The sequence below is a fragment of the Gobio gobio genome, assembly GCF_949357685.1.
Source record: "Gobio gobio genome assembly, chromosome: 22".
In the NCBI taxonomy this organism is placed as follows: domain Eukaryota; kingdom Metazoa; phylum Chordata; class Actinopteri; order Cypriniformes; family Gobionidae; genus Gobio; species Gobio gobio.
The window spans coordinates 20,335,442-20,359,484 of record NC_137118.1 but is presented as its reverse complement, the minus strand read 5'-3'; the positions used below and the strand labels follow the sequence as shown (position 1 = coordinate 20,359,484).

General features: G+C 37.9%; 2 protein-coding genes across 3 annotated transcripts; one reads left to right on the top strand and one right to left on the bottom strand.

The window, feature by feature from the left end:
* The first annotated feature begins 213 nt into the window (after positions 1-213).
* trim23 (tripartite motif containing 23) lies at positions 214-13,972 on the top strand. Of its 2 annotated transcripts, XM_079804135.1 has the most exons (11): positions 214-304; positions 3,793-3,955; positions 4,056-4,177; positions 4,441-4,719; positions 6,616-6,798; positions 6,884-7,099; positions 7,175-7,309; positions 9,976-10,105; positions 10,190-10,300; positions 10,427-10,551; positions 12,382-13,972. In XM_079804135.1, the coding sequence occupies exons 1-11, from the start codon at positions 218-220 to the stop codon at positions 12,559-12,561; spliced, it is 1,731 nt and encodes a 576-aa protein (XP_079660261.1). In that variant the 5' UTR covers positions 214-217; the 3' UTR covers positions 12,562-13,972. The 2 variants fall into 2 exon arrangements, with proteins under 2 accessions (XP_079660261.1, XP_079660260.1); XM_079804134.1 differs by lacking the exon at positions 4,056-4,177 and having other exon boundaries at positions 215-304; positions 3,793-3,942; positions 4,531-4,719.
* Positions 13,885-22,778, bottom strand: ppwd1 (peptidylprolyl isomerase domain and WD repeat containing 1). The gene is made up of 11 exons (XM_079804133.1): positions 22,638-22,778; positions 22,296-22,398; positions 21,632-21,735; positions 21,420-21,540; positions 19,333-19,780; positions 19,030-19,220; positions 16,645-16,834; positions 15,477-15,658; positions 15,307-15,388; positions 15,039-15,221; positions 13,885-14,577 (listed from the first exon to the last, which is right to left on the bottom strand). Exons 1-11 carry the CDS (start codon positions 22,756-22,758, stop codon positions 14,434-14,436), a joined length of 1,869 nt encoding a protein of 622 aa, XP_079660259.1. The 5' UTR covers positions 22,759-22,778; the 3' UTR covers positions 13,885-14,433.
* Between the last annotated feature and the right edge of the window lie 1,265 nt (positions 22,779-24,043).

Here is a 24,043-nt window from a genome sequence, read left to right as displayed (position 1 = left end):
TGACGGACTGATCCATTGCCATAGAGGGGTGACTTTGTGACAAGAACGGTACATTTTTATTCAGACATACAACAAATGCGATACTTTTATAATACGAATAATGAACAAATACACATTGTGAACTTATTTTCTTTACTTATTGTATGACAACTTGAACTTGTCCAAAAGCAGTATGTCGTGTTCACACCGACGTATCATAAGATGGTTCAGTCCGAGGATGGCCGCTGCTGTCGGTGTAAATAAACAGGCGTCGATGGAATCGTGTGTGAGACACGGCCGCGGAAACACTGCTAATGCGGTGAAGGTATGACGCACATGACATAAATAACTATTATACCAGATGTGTAGCTTATGAAAAATCATCAGTGGGATGTTATTTGTTGTCCCGGTGGAGTTCAATGAGATTCTGCAGGGCGTTAGCACGCTAATGATAGCATCGTTCAAAACTGTCACTGCTGTTTTTATATTAAACACACTGTTACATAACGTACTCATTTAAAATCTCCGGACACGATTAAAAACACGTCGTTATGAAATAAATGTGCTGTATTGATATATGTACATGTATGACAGTGGTGTTGAATGGGTTAGCTGGCTAGCTAAATGACCAACTGGTCAAAGCACTAGAAAGGGGACTGTACCTCAAAACACAGTAAGCGGCTTCTACTCAAATTATAGGGTAGATGGAGGATAATTATATAATTACGAAGTTATGAAGGTTTACATAGGTTGTACTCCAGGCTTATTCTTTTAAATGCGTACAATGTCGCTGCATGATAACATTTAGTAGTAATTATTGCTTCAAAATTTTAAATTAAATGTAGGTTATTTAAGTAGACGCATGCATATATATATATATATATATATATATATATATATATATACATATAAATATATATATATATATATATATATATATATATATATATATATATATATATATACATATATATATATATATATATATATATATATATATATATATATATATATATATATATATATATACATATATATATATATATATATATATATATATACATACACATATATATATATATATATATATATATATATATATATATATATATATATATATATATATATATATATTAGGGATGCACGATATATCGGCAACATATCGTTATCGGCCGATAAATGATTATTTTTGATGTTATCGTTATCGGTCCAATAAGAAAATTTGACCGATATAGTCAAGCCGATAGATAATGTATTATTTCCTTCAGCTGAGACGGACGCGCTGTCCACCATGATGGGTTTGAATTGCTCTAAATATGTTTGGAATCACTTCGAAAAGGAAAATACAGTTATGTGCAACATGTGCAGCGCAAGTCTTCTATAATCTATATAAAATGATAATGAGAATAGAATAGGCTGTAAAAGAGCGGTGTGTTTCAGCGCGTTTGTTGAGGGAAGAGCGCACCCACGGAGTTACACCTTCATGACGAGCACAGTCAAGTTCGCTTGTGCATTCACAGCCTTTTGTGCCATTGTAAGTTGTAATATTATATTTATTATTATTCTGTGTATGTAATATCATATAGGATGCGTTTGGTTGAGTTAATTAACGATGCAGTAAAGCACTTCCTTGTACCGGTCTTTAGCTTCAGCGCGCGCCCACGGAGTTACACCTTCATGACGAGCACAGTCAAGTTTGCTTGTGCATTCACAGCCTTTTGTGCCATTGTAAGTTGTAATATTATATTTATTATTTTGTGTATATAATCCCATATAGGATGCGTTTGGTTGAGTTAATTAACGATGCAGTAAAGCACTTCATTGTACCGGCGCGCGCATTTCAAACAGAAATGCACAGCATTAATAGGCCTAACTACTGGGACTGTCCTATACATAACACTGCAATGAGAATATTTCTGTTATAAAGCGTAGTGAATTCTCTGGGTTTAATTGTTTTTCAGCGCGCTGTTGTGGGAAGCGTCAACAACGCATTCTGACCAGCACAGTCAAGTTCGCTTGTGCATTCGCGTCATTTTAAGCATATGTTAGTCGTAATATTACGTTTTTGTAGTATAAACATCTGATTAAAGTCATATAGGATGTGTTTCGTTAAGTCAGTAACCCGCAGCGCTTCACTGTACCGGTGATCATCTTCAGTTTCAGCACGCTCTCAAACAGGGGAAGAGCATCCAGAGGAGTTATAACCCTTCACCTATGCGTGATTTTGTGCTAATATAAGTTGTAATATTATATTTATTTTGTATAAATATCTGATTGTACTCATATATGATGCGTTTAGTTGTTAATTAAACTTCTAAGCGCTTCAGTTTATGGTTGTTCGTTCATTCTCTCCAGCTTCAGCGCGCTCTCAAACAGCAACATTATTCCTAATAGACTAGACTAATATTACAGATGTTTACTATTACTGTAATATTAAACTTTTTTTTTTTTTCAAAAACACAGAAGCATTATTTTTTATAATTAGCACTTTTATTGTTCTCGTATCATTTCCATCAACAATATGGTTTGATTAAAACCATTTCTTTATCGCCTGTGCGGAGGTTATTTCATGCACTTGCATTCTGATTCTTTATTATGCAGCCTAAGTAATGCTGTTCAATTACTTGTTTGCATTATTTAGGTATATTATTTTTATTTTTTAGACAATATAATTTTTGGTAACATTTTACAAATAAGGTCTCATTTTATTAATGCATTAACTATCATTAACAAACAGAGAGCAATAACCTTTGTTTCTTTTAGTAATAAAATGTTTGTGTTTTGTAACAGTCCATTCACAGTTCATACCTAATGTTAAAAGACACAACTTTGGGTCTGAATATGTTGAGATTAACATGAACTAAAATTAATAAATCCTGTTGAAGTATTGTTCATTCATTGTTGGTTAACTTATACTAACCAAAATTAAACCTTATTGTAAAGTGTTAAAAAAAAATATTTGGCCATAGGAGTGTAAAATTAATTTGAAAAGGTAAGGAATCTCACACTGGTTCAAATAGGCTACTGTAGTGTATAGGTTTGATTTATGTTGAAGTGTTTGGGACATGGCTTTTAATGGTGAGCCTTTTGTTTTTGTAATCAGGCTCTCAGAGTTTATTAAAATTTGTATTAAGATTTATCGGCCAATATATCGGTTATCGGCTTTCAAATATTAAGAATTATCGGTTATCGGTATCGGCCAAAATGTTCATATCGGTGCATCCCTAATATATATATATATATATATATATAAGCTTAAAAAAACCTGGTAAACTGATGGAATACATATTTTTGAGTCATGAACAGTGTGTTTAACCCAAGTCCTCTGGTTGATGCATGATAATTTACTGTTATTAACTTGTCAATTCATAATCAAATAGCTGTTTGCAGTTGTGCCACACTGACATTTGAGAATATACAAATTGCTGGAGTAAAGTTTTTCTTTTAATCAGCCCAACAGCTTTAAAACTACTGATATTTATAAAATGTGTTTATATGAAAAGTTTCAAACCTAAAATGATGCCATAGTACTTAAAAATGTTATTCATATATATTATTCAGACATCATTTTAAATAATTTTCTTGATCTGTTCATTTGTTCGGACAGTTAAGATAACAAAACAAACACATTTTTGTTAAAATGAATTCAAACTAAATGGGTTTTATAAGAATAAATTTATATATGCCATGAATTTATCAAATTATTTTAAAAGGAAATGATGCACTTGGGCACAAATATAACAAAAAGAAGCTTGCTAGATCTTTAAAATAAGTCAATACATTTTAATCACGCGAATGCATGTTATTGTTAAGGTGTTGGAGTGTGGTGTGTGCGAGGATGTGTTTTCTCTACAAGGGGACAAGGTGCCGCGGCTGCTGCTGTGCGGACACACGGTGTGTCATGACTGCTTGACCCGTCTGCCTCTTCACGGCAGGGCGGTTCGCTGCCCCTTTGACAGACAGGTCACAGAGCTGGGTGAGTATCATGACTCCATATTATTCTTTATAATAACGGTATTATTCTGTATTCAGGCTTTCTGTAGTGGGAAGAAACATTTTCTTGTTTTGCTCTGCAGGAGACTCTGGTGTGTGGGGCCTAAAGAAGAACTTTGCCCTGCTAGAATTGCTTGAACGGCTACAGAATGGGGCCACCAATCAGACAGGCATGTCAGAGGATGCACTTCGTGAGATGGGCGAGGTTAGAAATATGCAATTTCAGTTTTAAAATGTGTATTTATATTAACAATAAATAATAATTGATATAATGATAATTATGAATATTCTTTATGATTATTATTACTGTTAAATATATTATATTTTTGTCTTAAGAATAATTGTATTATTTATTGAACACTTTTATCATATTGATGTTGACTCATTTTTATCAAAGCAATTATTTAGGCTGTGTGTTAGTGATTTTATCATGAATTTGAGTTTCTTTTTTTGCCATGCCTCCATTAGTGCGTAATCCGCTGTGATGAGGATGAGACTCACACTGCTTCCATGTACTGCACGGTGTGTGCCACACACTTGTGTGCTGAGTGCTCCCAGCTCACCCACTCCACCCGAACGCTGGCCAAGCACCGGCGTGTGCCCCTGGCAGACAAGCCCCATGAGAAGATGCTCTGCCCGCAGCACCAGGTGCACGCCATTGAGTTTGTCTGCCTGGAAGATGGCTGCCAGCCTGGGCCGCTCATGTGCTGCGTGTGCAAGGAGTACGGAAAACACCAAGGGCATAAGGTACAGAACTTAAATGCAACTCAATTCACAACCATTCATTAATCTTTAGGCATTGATATCGGCTTGGATTTCTTGATTCAGTTTGATTCTCATTAACACATTTTTGATTCTAATTCAATCCCATATCAATCTTAACTAAAACAAGTCAAGTCACCTTTATTTATATAATGCTTTTTACAAATACAGATTGTTTCAAAGCAGCTTAACATTGATAACAGGAAAATAATGCAACAACAATATTTTTTTCCGGCTGTACAGCAGATCTAGAAGAAAATGGTGTCAAGTATTCACAGCGCTTAACTTTTTCCACATTTTGTTATGTTACAGCCTTATTCCAAAATGGATTAAATTAACTTTTTCCCCCTCAATTCTACAAACAATACCCATAATGACAACGTGAAAGAAGTTTGTTTGAAATCTTTGCAAATTTATTAAAAAAAAGTCACATGCACATAAGTATTCACAGCCTGTTTCCACGGATCATCCGTGAGATGTTTCTACAACTTGATTGGAGTCCACCTGTGGTAAATTCAGTTCATTGGACATGATTTGACAAGGCATGCACCTGTCTATAAAAGGTCCCGCAGTTAACAGCCTATGTCAGAGCACAAACCAAGCAATGAAGTCCAAGGAATTATCTGTAGACCTCCGAGACAGGATTGTATCGAGGCACAGATCTGGGGAAGGGTACAGAACAATTTCTGCAGCATTGAAGGTCCCAATGAGCACAGTGGCCTCCATCATCCGTAAATGGAAGAAGTTAGGAAACACCTAGAGCTGGCTGCCTGGCCAAACTGAGCGATCGGGGGAGAATGGCCTTAGTCAGGGAGGTGACTAAGAACCAGATGGTAACTCTGACAGAGCTCCAGCGTTTCTCTGTGGAGAGAGAAGAACCTTCCAGAAGAGCAACCATCTCTGCAGCACTCCACTATAAGGGTGTGAACCTACACGGGTCTCACGGTACGGTTCGATTACGATTATCATGCCATCGATTCAGTTCAATTCGAACTGTTAAATCACAATGCATTGACGATGCACTGCAATCTCATGTATACAATTTTGTCAGTCAGTTATTAACAAAATTCTCAGGTCTGATGAAACAAAGTTTTCAAGACTTTGGTCTGAATGGCAATTGTTATGGCTGGAGGAAACCAAGTTCCGCTCATCACCTGGCTAATACCATCCCTACAGTGAAGCATGGTGGTGGCAGCATCATGCTGTGGGGATGTTTTTCAGCGGCAGGAACTGGGAGACTAGTCAGGATCGAGGGAAAGATGAATGCAGCAATGTACAGAGACATCCTTAATGAAAACCTGCTCCAGAGTGCTCTGGACCTCAGATTGGGACGAAGGTTCCTCTTCCAACAGGACAACAAACCTAAGCACACAGCCAAGATAACAAAGGAGTGGCTACGGGACAACTCTGTGAATGACTCAAAAATACTGTAATTTGTGCAAAAGGTGCGTCAACAAAGTATCGATCAATACTTATGTACATGTGATTTTTTGTTTTGTTTTTTTTTGTTGATTTTTTTAAATTTATTTTTCTTTTTTTAAATTTGCAAAGATTTCAATCAAGCTTCTTTCACCTTGTCATTATGGGCTATTGTTTGTAGAACTTATGTTTGTTGAAATTATGAATTTTAATTCATTTTGGAATAAGGCTGAAACATAACAAAATGTGGAAAAAGTGAAGCGCTGTAAAGACTTTTCGGATGCACTGTAAGTTCAGTGATGGTTCATTTCTGTTGTAAAAAAGTTATTTATTTAGTTCATTTATCTATAGCCTACAGCTGGTCAAAGATTTCTGATTCCAAATTCAATGTTTTGTACCCATCACTATTCACATTTTCAGTCACTTGTTCCCTGAACTCTTTTCATGAAAATATTTTACCAGCATGCTGTACTAGAGGGTGAAGCCAACCAGATTCGAGGGTCCATCCTGGATATGGCACACTGCATCCGTACATTCACAGAGGAAGTGTCAGAGTACTCCAGGAAACTAGTGGGCATTGTGCAGCAGATTGAAGGAGGAGAGCAGATCGTGGAGGACAGCATGGGCATGGCCCACACTGAACATGTACGAGGGTGTTTTTGGGTGGTCGTAATCGCCTAAAGCATTTGCATCCGAGTAAGCTTTCCTTCACATCTTGGTTTCTACTCAGGTTCCAGGAACTGCAGAGAGCGCCCGGTCTTGCGTACGAGCCTATTTTGCTGATCTACACGAGACATTGTGTCGTCAAGAGGAGATGGCTCTCAGCGTGGTGGACGCACATGTCCGAGAGAGGCTGATTTGGCTTCGACAGCAGCAGGAGGACATGACCATACTGCTGTCGCAGGTGTCCACTGCCTGTCTGCACTGCGAGAAAACACTGCAGCAGGTACAGACTCTGTCACGTGACTGAATCAGTTGGATCATAAGCAGATCAGGAGTTTGAGTTTTTGCTTTTTGTTAGGATGATTGCAGGGTGGTTTTGGCGAAACAGGAGATCAACCGACTACTAGAGACACTTCAGAAACAGCAGCAGCAGTTCACAGAGTTGGCTGACCACATTCAACTAGATGCAGGCATCCCTGTAACTTTCACTAAGGTACTTCAGACCATTTTGGGATCTAAGTGATGACTTTTATAAAAACATAAAATTAACATTTAACACGTACGAATAAACCCAAAATGTAAAATTATTAGTGGTGGGCATAGATAAATTAGATGTAGATCTAGATGTAATCTTGGATTTAATCTGGATTAATCTAGATCAAAATGGCTCATTTGAATTCTGCCGAAGGCATTCAGAATATGTGTGCTACCCAAATAATGACTTAAAGTAAGTCTTTGAGAACGTGTTTCTCAAACCAGGTGGCGCATTAGACCAGGGGCTCATCTCCTGTTTCTAAAATGCATCACAAACTGCTTGAGAAAGCTGTTTTGTCCTTAGTCTTGTCGAGGTTTCCATTGGGAAGCTTATTAAAAATAAAATTTCCCTGAAGCAAACCCGGCGGCTTCATAGCTGCATCCATGTTAGCACGTCACGTTTGATGTGGTATTTTCACAGTAGGCATACACACAGGTTCGAAGACTCATTCTCGTCCCCTACAGTGCAATTCGGCTAGGTATACATCCACGCTAAAATATCAAGGTGAAAGTCATCATAGCTTGCGTAGTATAGACCCAGTTCCCAACCCAACTTTGAGAATAGATTAACGGCGATAACGAGTTCACCAAACTTGAACCAAAGACTTTATATATAGAAAGACAGCACACTGACTCATATTACTGTGAGTGGGAGAAAGTGCAACGTGCAATATGGTGGAAGAGGTCCCGCCTTCTAAATAAGAGCCAATTGACGATTTGTAAAGTCTGCCGTTAGAAGCTCCAGTTCTTATAGAAACAGTCAGTAGTGTTCTGAGATGTGCGCTTAGGACTGCGCATGTGCATTAGCTTGGTCCAGCCTTAAAAAATTCAATTTTTTGGTCATGATTCGAGTGATTGGAAAATGTATGAGACAGTTGTTTCATTGGGGATTTCAAATATGAAATTTAATTGTAAGCTTGATGAACAGTTTTGGAGAATTTGACGTTTCCCCATTTAAAGAGCGAGATGTTTCCCCGGCATTTCAAAGATGGCCGCCGAGTGAAATTACTTGTCTTAAAGGGATTTTTCTTGAACCTGGTGCACAGCAAACTATGCAAGAGTTTGTGTATCCTCCTTCATTTGCATGCGTATGAATGAAAGTCAGTGTGTGACCGTCCCTTATTCAAACAAACAGATGCCTCAAGCTGTGCACTGCACACAGATCAAGCATTGAAATGCAATGTTATATATTTATTTTTATAAAATATTTAAAGGTGAAATATTTTATGTTAAAATAAATTGTATTCAGTTTATTGTTCTTTGTCTACTATTAGTATGCCATTCATGAGTTTATCTCCCCCAGAAGTTTAAACATTGAGGGCGGGGGCGGGGCTTCTGTTGCAGGCAGAGCCAGAGGGAGGTTAGCCGCTGTGGGTCCATGACTGTTGCCTGGTCCTACCAGACTCTTGTACATTTCATTTGTACAGAGAGTCTGGACACTCTCCATTGACAAGCGTTAACTTCCTTGAAGGCGGGTACTCTGTTGAAGTTTAAAACTATTGGATCTGCCCAGAGCTACTCTGGATCTGCCATAACCAAATCGCTAACGTTTAGTCGTGAGGCATGTCATCACAAACTAGCGCACGACATCAACGCCATCGTTCTCAGCCACTCCCTCTGTTCGCTGATTTGACAGGTTCAAATTTGACCAGAGAAAACCAGAGAATATACCGCAATCTCAGATGGAGTACTGAGGGAAAATGAAAATTGAGCAGAAGTACGTAGGAGGGCGAAGCCAGGCCCATGACTGATGTGTTTTCATGAGAAAAGACATTTACTTTCGTTTACAGTGCAAGTGCAAGCCAAAATTCACTGCATTTAGAGCTTCAGAGTTTAAAAGGGGCATGAACACGTCAAAGTGAACGGAGATGCTACAATGGACTCTTCAATACAGCATCATCATGCACCCGTTCAGATGTACCAGTTTATAGTGTTCACTTTGTCTTGTCCAGTGTAAACAGCCTCAAATAGTTATGGTGCATCATGTTAAAAATATTCCAGTGCAGATACATTAGAGGAGTTTATTATAAACAAGACGCTTGCGTTCGCTCTATATTACTCATGACACATAACAACACAACTAAAATTATTCCTAATATGTTGGCCTTTTATTGAAAGCAGCCTACTTTTATCAGTTGAAAGAAACATGTCTTGCAGAAGCTACATACTTCATCTTTAAGAAAAGTGAATTTAATGAGGTGTGGTCACACGTTATTTTGGTGAATGTAAAGGTATAAAGAATCAACTTTTTCCATCACCGTAATGCACATTTTACACAAAACTCGAAAAAAATATTTCTTTGTTTTTATGTTAATTCTGAGAGTTTATTCTCATGTTAACTATTTCCATTCAGGATCTCTTATGCACATTTTCAAAATAAGCATCTAAATGGATGGATGGAAAACTGACTGAGATTGCGGCGTTACCTTTCCTTACCCCATTAACTTGCCGGATCCGTTACAATTCCTTGTTCCAGGACCTCTGCATTTAAATGACATTTTACAACATGAACTAACTTTTCCTCGTCTGGTTTTGTTATTTACTGAGTTTTGTGTAGTGATGTATAATGCGTTTGAAGGTGCTTTTAATCTGTAGTAAACGGAAGAGTCTGTCTTTTTTTTTCAGGACAACCGTGTGCACATTGGTCCAAAGATGGAGATCCGGGTTGTGACTTTGGGCTTAGATGGAGCTGGCAAAACTACTATTCTCTTCAAACTGAAGCAAGATGAGTTTATGCAGCCCATACCGACCATAGGTACCTCATGTAACGGCAATAAATGTACACAAATGCAAACATGCGTCTGTGTTTAGATAATAAAGGATTCTATTTCTGTTTTAGGTTTTAATGTCGAAACTGTTGAATATAAAAACCTGAAATTCACCATTTGGGATGTGGGTGGCAAGCATAAACTCCGTCCACTGTGGAAACACTACTATCTGAACACACAAGGTAACGCACCACTCGCGCTGCTTCTGGAGTTCTCACTTTAGCGCGGCTTCAAAATGAATGACTTCAAATGACTTGCACATAATTGAGTGTGTATGACTGAAGCTGGTCATTTGTTATGTCTCCCAGCGGTGGTGTTTGTGATTGACAGCTGTCACCGAGACCGGCTGATGGAGTCTCACAGTGAACTGGCCAAACTGCTGACAGAGAAAGAGCTCAGAGATGCTCTGCTGCTCATCTTTGCCAACAAACAGGTAATAGATGTGAATAAATGCTTTATTGTTATTTTTGTTTTGAACATAGCCTTTAATGTAGACATGGTATTAAAAAATAAATAATAATTTACTTTAAGAATCTCCTTTATCAAACTGGAAGATTTCACCATTTAAAAAGATTGTCTGTGGAGTCACTACATTTTTGTTAATTACATATAATTCATTTTAGTAATTACAAATAATACATTTTGTTTTGATCTGGAGAGTCTCTACTCTTTCACAAGTTGCATAATAGCGCCCCCTACCATATAACAGTGAAAACACGGAAGGCTGGAAAATTCTGTCAATGGTGGGGAAAGAGTTAAGGTGCCCTTGTTACAATCTAATTATACAATTAAGTACTGAGTAATATTAAAGGTGCAGTAAGTGATTTCTAAAAATCATTTTTGATATTTGAAATCAACCCAAACTAACACACCCCTCCCTTCATTGCTCCGCCCCCAAAATTCACAAACATGCAATGCAAGAATGGATGTCTCTTTATCATAGGAGAAGCGAAGGAAAATATAGCGAAGATGGCGAACAAACGACAAGGAAGAACAAAAAAATATACATCCAATACACGAGCAGTAATGCTACGAGTTCGTAGTTAGTCACCAGAAATGAACTCAACTAATATTACTCGCAGCAGAAACAACACAATCTCAGCATCCGTTTTCAGGCCTTCCCGCTTGGGTCTCTCCAGCGCTGGAAAGCTTTTCTGATATTAACGTGGGTCATAAAGCTCTTGCCTGATCTGAAACCATTCTTGCAGTTATATTCTCTCTTTCTTCAAATCTCCCTCTTGCTCACTCTCTCCTCCCCCATCATAAGTGGACACGCCCCCTACTGCTGATTGGCTGCAAATGTGTTCTGCTGCACGATCCAATCCACTTTCAACATTTTCAACTTTAAAGGTGCACAATGTAACTTTTCCGTCCACTAGAGGTCGCCTATTCAAAACAAAGGTGTAGTTTGATGACGCCACGTTTGAGCGCAGAGTCTTGGGACGTGGTCTTCACCTCACAACCGGGGCAAAAGAATCGGGCAGAAATCATGTTCTTGGAATGCGATTATTAACGTTACTGTAGTATGAAGCAGATCAGGACCGAGTGTTGTGGGAGCTGAGCAAGGCAGCTGGAGCGATTGTTAATAAGATGAACGCAACACACGCCTCGCAAGCAGGGGGACTGTTATGACACAGTCGCCGGCGACACTTCCGCTTTTCCAGTCATGAGTACGAGGTAATGCAGCTGTTTATCATATTAGATACATCTGAGTGTGTTGAAAATTATGACGTTACTCTGTGCGCTCGCTCAGCGGCTGCTATGACGCTTGTTGCACACTGCAGTGAGAGTAAAGCGTTTCTGCAAAATTCTGGAAACCGAGGGTAACGGATATGACGTGATTGACAGGCGACTCCCTCACACGTCCCGGTTCCTTGGTTAAAATAGCAATTTTCTCATGATTTACAAATAGGTGGAAATGTTTGGAATATTGTAAGTACTCAACTGAACTAAATATAACACTGGCCTAGTGGTTTTTGGATATTTTACTGAAAACATTTACATGTGCAGTTTTAACATGTACTTACTATAGGGTTAGGATTAGGTTTGGTTTATGGTTAGTTGCTTGTAATTATGCATAGTTTATTGGTATTACTATAGTAAGTACATTTAGCGTGTGTGTGTGTGTGTGTGTTACCATATTTGGCAGATAGGCCTACTATTATTCAAAAACACTTAGAAGGCATGTAACAGGTTTTGCCAGTATGTGTCTCTTCGCTGTGAATCCAACCCTTGACCAAGACTATTTGATGTCTCTTTGTAGGACGTTCCCGGCGCGGTGTCCGTGGAGGAGATGACGGAGCTTCTGAGCTTACACAAACTGTGCTGCGGCCGCAGCTGGCACATTCAGGGCTGTGACGCCCGCAGCGGCATGGGTCTACATGAGGGGCTGGACTGGCTCTCACGCCAGCTGGTGGCCGCAGGAGTTTTGGATGTGGCCTGAGGGACGCTTACCCACTCTCAATAGACTTTTTCAAGCTTGTCCGTGTCATTTGCACAGTCACCCTGCTCATGTTCACCCACGTCATACCATCATACATTAGTAGACCTGCTGCAGCGTGTGCTCGTGGCTCAATGGTGTACATAATTGGAGCTCATATAGGAGTGCATTAAGCGAGGACTCCAGGATAAATACAGGGCAACATGGTTGCCACCAAACATAATTTCAGCTCGTCCACTCAGTTTGTCAGAGTTGAAATTGTGTTTGGTAAATAAAAATGTATTTACAGATGCAGTCCATAATGTTGAACTATTCCTGTGAAAAGAAGTTAACAAACATGACTAACTAAACTTACTGTCCCTTCTGTCAAAACATAGAAATGTAACATCTGGTCTATGATGCTTGTCTTTTCCAGGTCAGTTTGCTCATTCGCCTAATAATAACTAATGCCTGGAGATATTTCTAGATGTGCTTAAGCAAAATATTCTGGTCGTTTTTGTACAGACACCCTCATGAAATCCCTGTAGTACCATGTGTGCAAACAGCACAAGGTTCATATAGATCTATTAAATGTTTTAATCGTAGGCAAAGTCCCTTAGATAAGGATGAAACTAGGCTCAATCACCAAATTCATGGTTACTGCAATGTGAAGTGCCTGTTGTGTCAGAATAACCCTACCATAGGAAAGGTCATGTGGTCCAATCCATTGCCATTGATCAAATGTTACATGCAATTAAATAGGGTGAATTTCACAAAACCTGTCAACATGTATGGGTCATGCTTCCCTTTAATATAATCAAAAAAGTAACTTTTTTTTAAGGAGCAATGAGAGTTTTTGCATTACAGCATTGTTCATTACAATCAAGCACATTACACCCTCATTACCATAATCTAATGGGAATTGTTTAAAATAGTAAAGTATTTAGACATGGTAGTATTGACTATGGCGCTTTATTAAATACATAAATATTATCATCACTGGGATTTAAACACCTGTAAGGAGTGTAATGTGCATAATGGTTATGAAAATGTCAATGTTAAAAATGCAGCATTTTTTTCGTTATGCAAAATTAACATTTTTATTTTGGGCGTAAAATGTGACCTACACATGTTTTTTTGTTGTTGTGACATTCACCTAAAGACATACCATTTTTCGTAATGTCTCCAGCTGTTTATTATGGCTGTTGTGAATTTTTGGGGCTTTAAATGAGCCTGTAAATATTTATTGAAATGTACTTTGTGGTCTTAAGACTGATGCATGGGTGTAGGTGTATTTTCACCATGTATGGAGAGATGGATGTGTTTGTGGCAAAAAAAAAAAAATACAACGTTACTGATTATTTATATTTTAAAGGAGAATTGTAGTTCATGAAAAAAACAAAAAAAAAAAACAAAGTATAAACCTGCTTCCATTTCATCAGTCCACTGCTTATTAAACGTATTTGTTGGAACAAGCATTTATCTTAAAAGCAAAAACATTATATTTACATTATTAATATACTTCATGTATAACGCAACCGTGGCCGTATGTAAACGCTCCAATATTTGACACATTATCTGCATTAGTCGGGTTAGCAACCATCCTTTGGTTTGAAACATTGATCCTCATTGCCATGTAAAGTTGACTAACTGTACTTAGAGGAAAAGCATGTGTGAAGACTTTTCCCTGTTGTTAATGAGAGTTTTGGAAGCCTCTCAAGAAGCACACTGTTCACCCACATTTGTTGTTGATTAGATGACGGCTTTTTGTATAACCATTCCTAATGTTATGCTATTAAAAACAAAGCTGAATGATGCATCACTAATGATAATTAGTATTATTAAAAAAGGTACTTTATTTTACAAAATCAGAAGAGTACAGCTGAGAATGCACATCTATTTGACAGTGATGTTTATGATGCTGATGTCTTCATATGGCTTGTCGGTTTTGGGGTTGACTTTTAAGTTGGAGATCCGCTGGACCACCTCCATACCTTTACTGGTCCTTCCGAATACTGTGTGCTTATTATCAAGCCAGGGCTAATTGGAGAGAGAATCAGAAAACAATTTGATGAACTGTTAGTTCAAAATGATTTTCCCAAAGTCTTTGTAACTGACATGACATTCAAGAAGTGAAAGCAGCGAGACATTTGTTTTAGGACTACATTGACTTAATTGAATAATTAGGGATGGGTAAAAATATAGATTTTTTCTAAATTATTCTTACTATTAATTTGAACAATTTCATTATTGATTTGATGTTTCCTGCCTCAGCTGCTGAAATTATAACCCAATGACAAAATAAGTCATACTTACATGCATTACGCAGCAAATCAGAAACCAGTGTTATTTTTGATCAAATAAATGCAGGCTTGGTGGGTACGAGAGACTTATTTCAAAATAATGGACATTTGAATGGTAGGTGTATATCCTAAATTTTGATGTTTCATAAAAAAAAGAGCCTAAGTTATTTATCAACAACCCAAAAATAATGGTCTTACAGTTGGAACGACTGTGATGAAAAACTGCGATCCGTTTGTTCCCGGGCCTGCGTTGGCCATGCTGAAGGTGTAGGGTCTGTCGTGCCTCAGTGTGGCATGGAACTCGTCCTCAAACTCTCCACCCCAGATGCTTTCTCCACCCATCCCCGTGCCCGTCGGGTCTCCAGTCTGGATCATGAAGCCCTACACATGAGAAGCCACCTGTTCAACTCACATCCACAAATACTGTACTTGGGCAAACGTCGAAACGCTCTACATGTGCTCATACCTTGATGACACGATGGAATATGTGGCCGTTGTAATAACCGTTCCTGCTGTGGACGCAGAAGTTCTCCACTGTTTTGGGGCACCTGAGCAAAAACAAAACAAAACATAAACGTACTGCCATCTCAGACCAAACTGCTGTCACATGAGACATACAAAAAAAAAAAACCATACTCCACAGGAAAGAGTTTGATGTGAATGTCGCCCATTGTGGTGTGAATGATGGCACTGTCTGACACTCTTTTCGGCCCTTCTGCCTGTGTGGCTGCCATCACTTCCTCTTTAGAAGGCTTCTCATTAAAGACATCACGGTCAGAATCAGCACTCTTGGTGTCCTCCGGCTCTCTCTTAGTAAACTGTTCAAAAACAAAATACAGTTTTAAGAGTCTAGACTCTAGAGTATCAGATTCTTCTGGACACCAATGGAAAGTAACATAAGGGCTTTTCACACAGCTCTTTACCCTGGGTTACAGTCTTTATTAACCCTGCTTTTAACCCAGGGTAAAGGAACATTTCACCCTTCTAGGGTTAGCACAGCTTTTTACCTAAACCCTGCTCTATCACCGCTTTTAACCCTGGGTATTCATCGTTCCAATTCCTGCCTTCAACCCCGGTTTATCCATCATTCTAAACACTGCTTTTAAACCGGGGTTATCCTCGTTCTAATCCCTGCCTTGAACCCCGGTTTATCCATCATTCTAAACACTGCTTTTAACCCGGGGTTATCCTCGTTCTAAACCCCGCTTTTAATCCTGGGTTATCCTCGCTCTAAACCCCACTTTTAACCCTGGGTTATCATTGTTCTAAACCCCGCTTTTAAGCCGGGGTTATCATCGTTCTAATCCCTGCCTTCAACCCCGGTTTGTCCATCATTCTAAACCCTGCTTTTAACCCGGGGTTATCCTCGTTCTAATCCCGGACTTCAACCCCGGTTTATCCATCATTCTAAACCCTGCTTTTAATCCTGGGTTATCCTCGTTCTAAACCCCGCTTTTAACCCTGGGTTATCCTTGTTCTAAACCCTGCTTACAACCCCAGGTTATCATCATTCTAAACTTCGGTGTTGAGTGTTGCCGTGAAAAGGCATAATTCCAAATTTGAGGGTGTGAACAGCTTTGTTGTAATTACGTAATTATGGAAATTACAACATGGCGTGAACACAGCACAAGATAACCCTGGGTTTTTGTAAACAGAATCCTGGGTTAACTAGTTCAAGTGTGAAAAGCCCTATATACACAGAAATCACTATAATAACCTAAAAATAAATCACTATAGTAACATATACAGAAACCAAAGCTTCAGGATAGCATTGGAAATACACTATGGGTTTTTGGAATCGCACCATGTAAAAGCGGTTCTTCTTGAAGGCGGTGCAGAAGATGGTGGGGTCTGGATCAGAGCTCTGCAGTGCTGGATTATCAGAGGCCTTCATCTCAATGGTCGGTGCTGCCTGCATGGCCTTGGCTACTCCCTGAAACAGACTCAACTGTGACACACGAATGTTCTCCAGTTTGCCCAGGATCCGCACACACCTTGACAGAGAAAAGAGTTCACAGACACTTTCAAAATGGCTCATGTATTCATTTGATGTACGCCAATGCTGTTTTTTTGGCTTCAATTTTCAACGGTTACATTTACACATAAAATTAACAACCCATTATGCTTCTGTAATGTGACAAATTTCAGAATGAAACAAGATATTTTGGTCAATGATAAATAAGAGCATCCAAAATCAAAATATTAGTGGTGGGCCGTTATCGGCGTTAACGTGAGACACTTATCGGGCGATAAAAAAAAAATATTGCCGTTAATCTATTCTCAAAGTTGGGTTTGGAGCTGGGTCTATACTACGCAAGCTATGATGACTTTCGAGTTGACACGCACCCGCCTCCTCTCATTCAGTCCGGTTTAACCCTCTGAACATGTCAAACTGGATTTTTCCTCATGACAGCGTGTTGGTATTGGTGTGACTGGTCTGAATTTCGCGCGGGGTTGCACATAACGTTAATTCTACTAATTCCCGCAGATTTCGCGCTCGCATCTGAAGCGCACACACACATACCATAATAAAGTCGCCTCTGACATACAAATGCAAAAATGAACTCCTTTTTCCAGCTTATTAATGGTCAAATACACTCAAAAATGTCTCAATGCCCATCTTGGTGAGTTTTAACGTAAACAGTCATAACAAGCTCACAGGAACAGTGTTTGGGATCCATGCGTGCGTCAGGTCTTAAAGGGACAGAATTGATTTATTATTCAAATTACAAAAAGACAAACGATCACTTACGAGTACACATATTCTGAATGCCTTCGGCAGAATTCAAATGAGCCATTTTAATCTAGATTAATTCCAAGATTACAGTGAGATTAATCTAGATAAAAAATTTTTTATCAATGCCCACCACTACAAAATATATATATATATATTTTATTCCAGTTGAAAATGGGCACGACAAGTTATTAAGAACTTTTTCCTTAAACCTTGACCCTTAAAAAAATAAAAGGTTCTCATTGGTAATATTGGGAATCAAATTTATTTAAATTTTGGAATTGAATACTAGTTATAAAATTAAAACCACCCAGTGGTTTTAAACCATTCAAGCGCAAGACGCCGCAAAATAACTCAATTTGGCACTCACTGAATTGACTTTCACTGATTATTGCTCTTGAATGCACAAATACACACAAAATTGTTTAATTATTCCCGTAATCCCAACGCATGCAAAATAGTACATTGGATCTGTTAGGATCCAAGAAAGTCTTAAAGTGACAGCAGCCTAATAATAATGCTGCCGTCTGTGTTAATCAAAAGAGCAAAAGAAAAATCACTCACTGATCTTGACCGAATAACATTTTTAAATCTTTAATAAGGATGAATCTATATCTTATTTATAAAAAGAAAACAATGCAGTGTTATACTGGTCTTAAATTATTTTCATTTATATTGGTCAGTTTAGTTCATTAGTCGTTCTTTAGGCTGCTGATTTTTGTTCATGGTATTGTTTTGCAAAAAGACATAACTATGTTTGATATTTAAATGCTTGACTTAATTATTTATTTTTTACCAAATTTGAATCGAAATGGAATTGATAAGCATAATCAGAATCCCTAAAATTCCAACGATGTCCAACTCCTATTTTTCCATGAAGAATCTTTACCCTCCATGGGACCTTTCCATTGCACAAAAGGTTCTTTATATTATTTTAAATGTTCTTCACACCAAGAAAAAAAAAAGTGTGCAAAAACAAAAAAACAGGTTCTTCTATTTACTTCGCTGCAAAAACCTCTTTTTGGAACCTTTATTTTAGTAAGTGTTGAATACATGCAAGTTGACATCTTTATTATAATATTTTCAAAAAAGCTTTAAAATATATTTTTCAAAAAAACAAAACAAAAAAACACTTTACAAATATTAGCTGATATTTTAAGAGATTGACCTTGATACAGAATCATGAGTCGGCAGGAGTCCTCGCTACGACATTTAATTTAAGTATAAATAATCAGTTAATTATGTTAAAATATTGTATAACACATGATAATAAAAAAACACTGCCAAACTACTTAAGCTTTTCTTTTGAAGAAGCTTTTCATCATGATACTCTTAACACTGTGGCACCTTGACAGATTTGACGTTATGCTGCCACGCCACGATTTTTAATTCAGAAATGGCAAATATGCTCATCATAGAAGGAATGCATTTAATTGTCAGCTGTGTATTCTCTACCTGTTAGTCTCCACGTTTATGACTTTAATTCCCAGCATGGTGCCGTAAAGCACAAAGTGTCCGGTCTCATCGAAGATGACATTGGTCAGTCGGATGCCGTCCACCTTCTCCAGCTCGCGCTCCACCGCCATTCTGCGGCCAAACTCCATATCGGGCAACTGCTGCCTCATCTGCTGGAGCTCCGTGAACATCTGCCATTGCACAGAGACGACAAATTCTTACTCAAACTTCTTCCAATGTGCATTTGTTAACCCTTGAAATCAGTGACTATATAATCATTCTAATTATAAAACACTAACTTACGGATAATGATTCGTCAAACACCCTCATCAGCTTCCCTGTGAGGAAACGGAAAATCCTCACTTTGCGGTCAACGGCGATGGTGGCCATTTTCTTGCCGTCGTGGGAGAACACCAGGCTGGTGGGATACGTTCTGCATTTGGCAAACTCGTACAAGTCTGTGTCTGTCTTGAACTCCCACCCCACATGCCGTGGAAATTTGAAATCGCTCGGGAGCCCCATCCAGTATTCCAACATTCCCGCTTTATCAGCCGACACTATGACGCGATATTTCGGATTCAGGCGGATCTGAGACAGTGGCGAGGTGTGCATCTTTTCAAACTTGTGCAGGGGCTGATTACCTCCACGTCCGTCGTATACAAAAATCTTCCCTGTGGATTTCTCAGAGCAGGCTACTGTGGAGATGGCATCGCCCGGATTATAGATCCATTCACACTGGCCTGGATGGAAGCTGAAATTAAAAAAAAAAAATTAACTCTTAACCCTCTGGTGGTCTTTAGTCAATTTAAACCGAAACAAATTTACATTTTGAATTTTACTTCATTGGAATAGTATAAAACTTGGTGACTGAGAACGATGATGAAAAATATATATTTGTCTCTTTTTTTATTGGTTATTGCGTCGTTTTGCGCGGTACCTGAGGTCTGATTGGTTAGCGTTATACAGCACGCCTCCTGTACGCGGCGAAATAAAGTGAAACTGAGGCGTGCACTGCAGTGATGTCTGGAATCACTGTGATCATTAAATGTTTAGTGCAAGATGTGCAGCGCCAATCTGTCATAGCCTACGCATTATAATGAGAACACGATGGAAATAGAATGCTGTAAATGATCTGTGCTTAGTTCCCCGTGTATCAGCTGATCCATAGAGAAACTAGCGAGAACACTCAGACTAGCGCGTGAAGTTCATGTGCGCATTCGCATCCTTTTCTGCAGATGCACGTTGTAAGATTACTTTTATGTTGTCTATCTGATTAATATAATATAAGAAGCGTTTGGTTGAGCTTAATAAGCTATCAAAGCGCTGCCGTTATACCGGCTGTTGTTCATTCTCTTCAGTTTCAGCTCAAACGCATATTTCATGCTCGACATGATGGTTTAGAGACAGTCATATTCTTTTTAGATAGGCTATTTATTTCTCAGAATCATTGATATTAGTAATGCAGCAGTGCTATAGCCTACTGTTCTCGTATTTTTTTAACAGTAGACCTAGTTTATTTAAAGTTGTTTTTCGTTATGAGTTCGAAAACGCGCAGTGATGTCTGTAAACACTTCGATCATGAATAATAAAATGAAGTGCATGATGTGCAGAGTCAATCTGTCGAAGCACAATGGGAACACGATTTTAATAAAATGTTGTTTCTGTGTGCTTTCGTTGTCCGTGTATCAGCGTTGTTAAGGGAAGAGTGCATTCAAAATGTTCTGTTTCAAACCCTTCGCCTGTAAAATCTAGCACGCTGAAGTTCACGTGCGCATTCACGTCCTTTTGTGTTGATTTATGTCGTAATAGGTTCATAATAATCTTCATATTAATATTGATATAGGGTGCGTTTGGTTGAGTTTATTAACCAGCTAGCAAGCTCTGCAGGGTGGTGTTATTTCACAGTTTCAGCTCAAAGGCAATGCTCGATATTACTGACTTGGTTATTTGAGACGGTCATTTTATAAAGATGTTTCTTTTTCAAAGACATTTATGCATCATAATCTAGCAGTTATTTTTTGTTTTATATGTTCATGTTTTCATATACCTGTTTTCATGTCACGTTTGTATTTGTCAACAACCATTTTCATAACAGTTTTCATTATCTCAATGACGGACATGCCACGCCCCCTGCACATGCCCCGCCCCCGAGTACTCGTTTTTGAGACCTATCGATGATCGAAATGAGAAATTGACAAAAATGCCCATCCCTATTTTCTTCTAGAGCTGTTGTACAGCCGAAATGAATAATTTTCCTGTTATCACTGCTTTGAAACCATCTGTATTGTATAAAGCGCTATATAAATATAGGTGACTTGATTAAATGAGGAATACCAGAGGGTTAAAAAAAAAAAACTCAATAACAAACACACAGAGGAGCAAGATTTTACCCGAGTTTGAGCATGTTGATCATGTCGAAGTTGACGACATCAAAAACTTTCATGGCCTGATCATCACCCACAGAGCAGAAAAGCGCACCCTCCGCGCTGACGGAAATACACTCGATCACACCTATGCAACAGAGACAACCGCAGCCAGATTATTTACACAATATTTTTATACAGTTTCTGAAGGAAAAACCCACTACCACTGCTTGACTTACCCAAGTGGCTGCGGAAGTGCTTGACAAACTCTACTCCATCATCCTCCTTCTTCTTCCAGAATTTCACATGCCCATCTTGACTTGCTGTTATGATAAAATCTGTTCTAGAATGGTAGAAAATTATAATCAGTATATCTGGAGGCAAATAAATGCACCAGAGTATTGATTTACATATAAGCTCCAGGACACGACAATAAGGAAGCCCGCTCGACCAGGGACAGTGTGAGGACGTTTCCGTCGTTTGCCCTTATTTGGTCAGCACTATATCATATAATTTATTTAATTATTGTGAAAATGCATTTTGCAGCTTGTGAAATTAAACATTTGGTTTTCTGCTACATAAAGGTTGTAAATTCTGCTTGCTGGATTTCTTAAAATGTTGTCAATTAAGTGAAATTATCTAGCTGGCTGATGATGATTTTTGTTTTGTTATGGAGTTTCCTGTATATTTATAATTAATTATCGTGGAATTTCCAGTGATAACGTGTTAAAATAATAATTATATATTTTTTAATCCTTTAAAAAAAACATTAAAGAATTTACAATTTACAAATGCATATTTAAATTAATAAAAATAAACTTTTTGTGGTGGGGCTAGTGAAAATGTAGGCAATGCAAGTAGAAATCCTAACTATTCTGAGGTGGCAAGATGGAGAAAACTTACTTGGAGCAAACAATGTGTGTTATAACATCTCTATGCATGTAACTTCTTTCATACATGGAGGCAGAGGGTAAATTGTCCAGGTACAATCTTTCAAACTCAAGAACTGCAGAAGAAGACATATGCTCCATTAGTAAAACAACTCATTGTGAACAAAACTGTAAAATGAAACCATTTAGCTGTTATGAAAACACACGCTGTTATAGAAATTACTGTATACAATTATTAACTTTTGATCTAGACGTAATACAGCCGACTTTAATGCCCAAAATGCTGTCCAGAACTCTAGGTAGGCACTACACTTGACGCTTCCGGGATTGTTTTTCTTAAGTCCATTTAACGTACCCTTTTTCTTTTTTGTTTGTGTTGCCTCGTTGGGCAGAGGCCCGACCCATTCGCCTTCGCCTTCATCTTCGTCTAGTTTGCGTTTATTTTCAGAACCATCACGGCTCACGTCCGACGCCATTTTCAAATTAAAGTTTATATGTCTTCCTCGATGGTGGTTTTAACGTAACAGACGTCTATCCTATCACACACTGCCGTCTACAGGATGGGAGAATCAATCCAGACTAGACGGCGCACACACAGTAAAACATCCGAGGTTCAGTCAATACAACCTAACAATGCTCGAAATGTCACATTTATGGTAACAGTAAATTCCAAGGTCATTTGGGAACAAAATGTGCTGTGAACTGAACATTATTTTATTTTCTTTAGTAACATGAAGCAACACTAAAGTATTATCTCTGTCGTTCAAGGTTGATGACAACTTTCAGGAATCCAGTAGAAGCTGCACAGGTAAAATTCATTGAAATAACCCCAGTTTAGCTATTTAAATCAATAAAATTTGTGAAATGCTGCCTCTATGTATGAAAGAAGTTACATGCATAGAGATGTTATAACACAGCACACATTGTTTGCACCAAGTTTTCTCCAACTTGACACCTCAGAAAATTTGACTAGTAGTAAATCAATATTTTTTCTGCAAGCCTGGTCAGGCCAGTAGTTAAGATTTCTGCTCACATTGCCAACATTTTCACTAGCCCCACCACAAAAAGTTGATTAATTTTATGAATTTAAATCTGCATGTTTATATATACATTTGAATTATTTATTGGCTTTAATAGTTGTTGTTTTTTTGTAAATTCTTTAATGTTTATTTATATATATTATTATTATTATTTTAACAAGTTTTATGTCTGGAAATACCACAGTAATTATAAAAAAAATCCTAAAGTGGGCTAGAATATGTATATGTACAATAAGCGATTAATTTCCAGATTAGTGCTGTGTAAATGAATACGTTAATAAAAATAAGTAAAATGAAAACACTTCAATATGAAATGATTTTTATTTAGGCTATAAATTGAAAAAAAAAAACATTGAAACAATTACAATAGTGAAATTACACTGGATTATTATATACAGAAAATAAATATTTATGTAGGCCCATTACAAATCACTTGAATAATAAATAACCTATACCAATAAATAAAGTTTTGTGTTACTACTCTTCACTTATTGGCTGTAAAATTATTAATCCCGCTTGAGCAAGTTTGTTTCATTTTGTGTTGCAGTATTTTGCTCTGCATAATCTGGCTTGTCTCTCCAGGAACATTCTTCCAGTTTGGGGTGGATAGGCTGAAAAAAGATTTATGATTATTATGGCACCTTACCCAAACTCTGTATCTTTACATCATACTACAAAAGAGACAATCTTTGAAAGAAAAAGACATTTTTAAAAATGCATT